At 49.5% G+C, this 7,049-nt stretch overlaps 1 protein-coding gene across 3 annotated transcripts; it reads left to right on the top strand.

Moving 5' to 3' along the window:
- Positions 1-563: 563 nt before the first annotated feature.
- si:ch1073-456m8.1 (leucine-rich repeat flightless-interacting protein 2) lies at positions 564-5,017 on the top strand. 3 transcript variants are annotated; one of them, XM_030375033.1, is made up of 8 exons: positions 564-789; positions 1,075-1,149; positions 1,241-1,279; positions 1,840-2,001; positions 3,111-3,194; positions 4,296-4,436; positions 4,479-4,920; positions 4,966-5,017. In XM_030375033.1, exons 1-7 carry the CDS (start codon positions 691-693, stop codon positions 4,851-4,853), a joined length of 975 nt encoding a protein of 324 aa, XP_030230893.1. In that variant the 5' UTR covers positions 564-690; the 3' UTR covers positions 4,854-4,920; positions 4,966-5,017. The 3 variants fall into 3 exon arrangements, with proteins under 3 accessions (XP_030230893.1, XP_030230891.1, XP_030230892.1); XM_030375031.1 differs by having other exon boundaries at positions 4,296-4,920; XM_030375032.1 differs by having other exon boundaries at positions 567-789; positions 1,244-1,279; positions 4,296-4,920.
- Positions 5,018-7,049: the final 2,032 nt, after the last annotated feature.

Below are 7,049 nucleotides of genomic sequence, written 5' to 3'. Positions count from 1 at the left end.
TACACCTATAGGTCTACGAATTAAACAGCGGTCCAAAAGTCAGACCGCACGCCTGGTACAAGCACCTGAGCATCAGCAACACGCACACGGTCAGTCCAGGATAGAAGAGCATGGTTTGTGAATGAGGAGGCAGCTATAGCCTGCCTGCCCTTCACTGTGTTGGGAATGTGTTATTACTGACTCCTATTACATAAGACAGACACGGCACGTGTTTATGCTAAGTGCACAGAGGCGGACTTCACTCTCCAAACTTTCAAGTGTGCAGCATGAAGTCGGCGGGGTGTTTAAAAAACATCTCTGCCGACGGTCACTTGCGCTCTCTCAACTTCTGCGTTGTGCTGCAGCAGCACGGGAGGCGCCGCGACCCTCTGCTGCCCTCTAGTGGAAGAACACAGCGTTGCAGTCGTGCGCGTTTTTTGAAAAAGTATTTTACTTGTGTTTTAATGATCATATCACATTAAAATAATTAAAAACTATTATTGGCCCATTCCTACATTGTAGAAAAAAAGAAATAAAGTTTATTTGAGTGAGTTTGAGCGGTCGGCTTTCCGTAGACGACGGCCGGGGCGTAGTCTTGTCATCATCGTTGTCGTCATCGTCGTCGATTTTTACCAAACAAGCAAACAAGCGTTGGTTGATAAGCTGCTCTCTCTTTACGGATATATCTTGAGCATTTTGAGAGCGTTTAAAATGCAGTCCGGGGTCGCGGACCGACACGGGTCCCCCAGCAAGAGGACTCTTGCCCGGGGGATGAGCGAGGACGAGTCCCTGCGCATCATCATCTCGGAGGTGAGCCGATCCTTCGGGACTTGTCTTGTCTTTTAACAACAGACTCATTAACGCTGGTTACTTCTTCTGTTCGCTTGCATCTTTAAGCTGAACCTCAAGTTTGTTTATTTAAACCCGTTCTTTAGCCCCCACTCGCGGGCAGGTCAAAGACCCGACCCAAAGTGCGTCTAGGATAGGAACGGGGACAGCTATGATACCGTAAACAGAAGTTGTTGATGATCAATTTTAGGCCCAGATCACGTTTCACTCCACTAATCGATCGTCATATTATTGCCCCCCGGTCAGACGGAGACCCCATCCCGGCGGCTCGCCCGCAGCGACAGCCGAAGCGGAACTCTTAAGAGGAAGAGTGGAAGTCAGGTAGGATGAGACTTCCGTTGGCTGAAACGTTTTAAATATACACCACTATTTAGCTTTGATTTTTGTTTTTCTGTCTGTGTTGTGCTTCCAGCAGTGTGATCAGGACATTTTCAAGACCCTGCCTGACGTGGTAGGTAGCCCTCACCTACACACTACACCTGCAGTAGACACTGCTGCTGCAGTCACGATTCGCAGAAGTCCTTGATCGTTGTCTTCCTACTGACACATGTGACGAGCTACATGCTTAGATTGTGTCTTGTTATTCAAGTGGAGTCTATGTTAGGGGCGGTCTGTTATCAAGACTCAAGGAAGTGGATAAATCACAACAGCCTGTCCGCCCTGGCCCTGTCGATGTTTCACTGAGAGAGAAGACGACTAATGATGGAGCGGCTTGACTCACCCACCCAAACCGGTCTGGGTGAAGCCATGAAGACTCTTCCAGACACAGACTGATGTGTGTGTGTGTGTGTGTGTGTGTGTGTGTGTGTGTGTGTACCCTGCTTGTGTGTGTGTGTGTTTCCTCCCTTTGTGCGTGTGTGTACCCTCCTCGTGTGTGTGTGTGTGTATGTGTGTGTGTACCCTCCTTGTGTGTGTGTGTGTGTTTCCTCCCTTTGTGTGTGTGTGTGTGTGTGTGTGTGTGCGTGTGCGTGTGTGTGTGCGTGCCCTCCCTCCCTGTGCGTGTGCTCCCAGATGGAGCTGCAGGCCAGCTACGAGGAGGTGGTGCAGGAGCGGCGGGGCATGGAGCTGGAGCGCGAGGCGCTGCTGTTCCAGGTGGACGTGCTGCAGGACTCCCTGGAGAGCGTGGAGGAGCTGCTGGCCGAGGCGCACCGGGAGGCCGGCCAGGCCCGCACGGTGAGCCCCCACATGTCCCCCCCCATGACCCCCGCCCCATGACCCCCCACCCCCATGTTCTCACACACACACAGGTCACTCAGATCTCTCACTGACCCCCGTCAGATCACCTGACCAGGTGTCGGTTTGTTATTTTCCCAGTGGCTTGGTGTTGTTTCCCAGTGGGTTGGTGTTGTTTCCCAGTGGGTTGGTGTTGTTTCCCAGTGGCTTGGTGTTGTTTCCCAGTGGGTTGGTGTCTGGTGTTAACCAGTGGTTTTGTGTATGCGGTTGTTAAACAAATTCCTTACTGGTGTTCCCAGTCTTGGCTCTGTTGTTGTGATGAGTTGGTGCTGAACAAAGTATTCATTCTGACAGAACCACTGAGAAGTGGTTCTGTCAGAATGATCTCTCTCTCTCTCTCTCTCTCTCTCTCTCTCTCTCTCTCTCTCTCTCTCTCTCTCTCTCTCTCTCTCTCTCTCTCTCTCTCTCTCTCTCTCTCTCTCTCTCTCTCTCTCTCTCTCTCTCTCTCTCTCTCTCTCTCTTAGTCTCAAAATAATAAAAAAGGCCCTATGTTGACATTATCACCCCACCCCAATCCTGAGGAGGAACGCAGGTGGGGTGGGGGATCCCTCCTTCCACGTGAGGATGGTGAGGAGGGCGATGGGTGTCAAAATAAGATAATGATCCATGGCGATGGGGTGCTGGCCATCATAGTAACCGCAACAAACCAGACATCCACTCACATTCATTGCAACAGGCCAGGCATTCAGTCACAGTCACGCTATAACATGTAAACAACCGCTAATCTGGGGCCAGCAGCAATCTGTGAAAACAGCAACAGCCGCTAAGGGCACCCCTGGGTGCCAAACGAAGGACGAAGGTGGCATGAGAGACGACCTTAGAGAGGAGAACGCTCTGGGTCCTTGTTGATTTCTTCTTCGCCTGTAACCTTGAAATAAGGCTCAATCTGTCTCACTCGCATTCCAATTCAATTCAAAAAAGCTTTAATGGTACGGGAAACGGATAATAACACTGTCAAAGCAGGTGACAATTGAGGTAAAAATATCAAGTTAAATTCCCTCTCTCTTTCTCTCGTGCGTAAACATGAGTGTTTTGTGATTCATGTCCAGGAAGCGGAGCTGGGGAGGATGACCAATAGGACGCTGGAGGACAAAGTCAGAGCGCTGACGACTGAAGTGGAGCGACTGAACGAGGTGAGGGGAGGGAGGGGGAGGGAGGGAGGGAGGGAGGCAGGAAGAGGGGGGTAGGGGAGGGGGAGGGAGAGAGAGGGAAGGAGGGAGAGGGAAGGAGGGAGAGAGAGAGAGAGAGAGTGGGAGAGGGAGAGGGAGGTGAATGTTACATCACACAGAGGGAGGTACTGGCTCCCTGTGTTTCTGAACATAGAAGGCTGACTAATGGCTTGTTACAGCATGCCATGGGTTGTGTAACAGCTCTGGTGACCAGAGAGGTGCCTCCTAGAGGGAGGGAGCGAGAGAGGGAGGGAGAGGGAGAGGGAGAGGGAGAGGGGGTGGGAGGGAGAGAGAGAACCTGGGCGTGTGTGTTGTCAACAGCAACACCGGGCCATGTAAACAAACACACGGTTGTTATGTATTTAACGGGTTTCCAGGACTCCTGCCTTTAAAAGGCATCTCTGTACACGGTGGACCACTGGGTACGACAGTGGGACGGGTACAACCGTGTGTGCGTATTAGTATGTGGTCGTTGTTGGCATTGAGGAAGTGAAAACATGCCCCTGTCTCCTGTTGAAGACTGCTCGGTGGGCCCTCTAGTGGCCACTTCGGTTATTACTGGTGTTGTGGTATAATGTAACCTAGGAATAACCTGTTCGCTGTAGTCTTATTAAAGGTGTTATTTCTTATCATGTTTCTTAGGTTAGACCTGGAGACACGGGGTCATAATAATCGTACAATGTTATAATGATGAATGGTGTTCATCTATAAAGAGCAAGTGAACCCCCTTTTCCAGCTGGAGTCTTCTTAAAGGGCCAGTGAACCCCCTGTTTCAGCTGGAGTCGTCTTAAAGGCCCAGTGAACCCCTTGTTTCAGCTGGAAACCTCTTAAAGGGCCAGTGATTTCAGTAACGTTGATAAAATGGCATGGATTACTATGTTGGCGTTCAGAAGAGAAGTGCGAGAGAAGACAAATGCGTCTTTAAGGTCGTATGCGCCGGCCTTTCGGATGTAGGTCCACGTTGCCGGTGTCGGCCATCGTTGTTGCCTCGTGAGAAAACAAGGCCATGTATGCTAAGCTCCCACGCCGACGGGTGTCTGATTCAAACCCAATGTCTTTCTGCAGGAGAGGGACGCCCTAGCTACCCTTCAGAAACACGCGCTCATTCTGGAGGAGGCAAAGGCCTACAGCACCCTGGACCAGGAGGCACCCAGCACCCTGGCCCTAGCACCCAGCACCCTGGACCAGGAGGCACCCAGCACCCAGGCCCTAGCACCCAGCACCCTGGCTCAGGCCCCCATCACCCAGGCCCCAGCACCCAGCTCTGAGGAGCCCTGGTCCAGTCCTCTCCAGAAGCTGGCGGACATCACCCTGTCCAAGATGAGCACTCTGGCGCTGGTGGACCCCCGCCCCCCCGAGGGGGTGCGGGGCCGGCCGGACGGGTGGCGGCTGGAGGAGGAGGAGGACGAGAGGAACAACGACACAGACAGCGTGGGGGCCTACGAGGACGCCTCGGCCGACACGCCCGACCTCGACCCCCAGGCCTTCCCGGGGCCCGGGGAGGACGACGACGACGAGCGGGACGGGGGGGAGGAGGAGGAGGAGAGGGGGGGCGAGACGGACCCCAGGGACCCCAGGGACCCCAAGGACCAGGACCCGAACAGCTCCTGCGTTCTGTCTTAAGGCTTAAAGTGTGTTTGTCTCCAGATGGGTCCTGTGTGTCTTCTGGAGGTTCTGAGGGCCCCACTGCGCCCCCCCCCCCCCCCCCCCCCCCCCCTCTCCCCCTTCTTCTCTGGGTTCCCAACGTAACGTTCTCAGGAAGGGAGAGGATCAGATCAGGGAGGAGGAGGAGGAGGAGGAGGAGGAGGAGGAGGAGGAGGAGGAGGAGGAGGAGGAGGAGGAGGAGGTGGAGGAAGAGGAGGAGGGTTCCAGCCTTGGGCTCTGTCGTATTTATCTTGCCTTTCTTTGGTCACGGTGGATGAAGGACGCACCGACGCTCGTACTGTTTATCTGAACTCTGTGCATTCCAGCCGTAACGTGTGGGGACACACTCTCCCTCCAATCTGGAGACACTTCTTAGTCCGTTTGGCTTCAGCTTTGTGTGCCAAATGAAGGTCACATAGGGAAGGAGAAAATCGAAAGGAACTTTCTGTCTTATCGACGGTTAACAGGGAACTTTTTAATTTGGGTTTTTCGTCAATGTTTTATAGCATGTTGACAATAAGCTACGCTGTTCGTAGAGAATGCTGTTTATCCACTGGGCTGTCTAGTAGTTTTAAATAGGACACATATCATATCACCTGGACAATCTTAAATCTCTGCTGTCTAAATACTGTATGTTTAGAGGCTGCTGTATATCCTGTTCAGTTTGCACACTGTAATTGTTGCCAGTGGGTAAATCAGGCAGGATGCTGTTACCTGCCAATTATACGACTATCAAAGATCTATTTATCTTCTGGATGGAAGATGAGATTTTCTTTTCAACAAGGACCGATCTTAGTTTAGTTTTGATAAGAAAAAATAAATCTGCCGAAGTGACCCGCTTAGTGAGGTTTCTGCAGAATCTGTTTTTGCAGCATAAACGACATTCCCCTGATAGTTCTGTAAGGCTCTGAGTTCGCACCGTTAGCCTATAGTAGGCTGTTGCTCAGTTGCATGGTTATGTTTGCACAACTTCTGCAGTAAAACTGATCAAATGCCATTTTTTGAACTTGTACCAAAAGTTAAACCGTTCAGTGGTTGGTTTAGTAATTCTTTCCCGTCCGACCGAGGAAACCTTTTCTATGTTGTCATCATCGCTGGTAATCGCTTGTTGACGGATGATTTTTTTATTCGATGGCTTCAGTAACGTGTTCTTATCCTTTGAGCTTTAAGCACAGCGAGCTTAATAATGTCGGATCGTTTTCCTCCTTTTGTATGTTTGTAGTTTCTCCTTCATTTTGTAAGTTTAACAAATTTACCTTCAGAATATTTAGGGCTTCGTTTTTTGATCACCCCTTGCAGATATTTGATGCATGGATCAACGAGTAGTAGTTTATCTTTGACGATAAGGGATGTACTTTGTTAAGTTGTTAAGCGCGTCTTTCCAACAACTTGCCTTTAAATTATATTTTGATGAAGAAAGTTCTTGACAATAATGTAAAAATGGTTAAGAGGGATTATCATCCTCATACGGGAGATTTCTTGACTGGTGAACATTTGTAATTTTCTTTGTGTTTTACTAAATTAGCTTTAGCATTATATGTAAACTAAATGTAATGTACTAACATGTGCTCTGGTTTCCACTCAAATAACCAAAATATGTTATCCTGCCACTTGCCAATGCTACTTCTTTCCATGGTTCATGGACGCACAAATAGCCTCGACACATCACTCATATCTCTGGTTTCTGAAAATGAAGAAATAAAATGAATTTGGTGTCACTACATTTGTCTTTAAGAAGGTTATTGTGTAAAAGCTTAGTAATGGTTCCACGTCGAGGCAAGGGGGTTCACGGACCCATAACGTCCTTAACGGACCCTTCTAGCGTCAACCGTAAAATGATCAGGCTACGCAGCAGCAAGGGCTGGGATTGGTCCACTCATTAAAACCCAACACAGAACTAAAACAGGTTCGCTACTGTGTCGAAGCGTCATGTGGGGTGATTGTGTTTCGTCGACGCAGAACCATAATCAGCTCATGAAGTTAGTTCCATTTTACATTTGTCTTTAGGAAGGTTGTTGCATGTTAACCGAGGACAGAGTACAGAAACTAAGAACGTATAGAATGTGCGAATATATATCTATGTATGTATATTCTGTTAACATTTGATTAAAACACGGAGACTTAAAATATAAAACATTACAAAACTATCTAAATAAAGTATTATCAAACAATATC

This window comes from Gadus morhua, chromosome 13, assembly GCF_902167405.1.
Source record: "Gadus morhua chromosome 13, gadMor3.0, whole genome shotgun sequence".
Classification (NCBI taxonomy): domain Eukaryota; kingdom Metazoa; phylum Chordata; class Actinopteri; order Gadiformes; family Gadidae; genus Gadus; species Gadus morhua.
This window is presented reverse-complemented; position numbering and strand designations above follow the sequence as displayed.

What these genes read in the sequence shown, in the direction of transcription:
- si:ch1073-456m8.1 (XM_030375031.1), top strand. Translation starts at nt 691, where the DNA reads ATGCAGTCCGGGGTCGCGGACCGACACGGGTCCCCCAGCAAGAGGACT. An exon ending in TCAAGACCCTGCCTGACGTG is followed by an intron (nt 1,280 to 1,839) that starts GTAGGTAGCCCT and finishes GTGTGCTCCCAG; the next exon opens with ATGGAGCTGCAGGCCAGCTA. An exon ending in AGGCCGGCCAGGCCCGCACG is followed by an intron (nt 2,002 to 3,110) that starts GTGAGCCCCCAC and finishes ATTCATGTCCAG; the next exon opens with GAAGCGGAGCTGGGGAGGAT.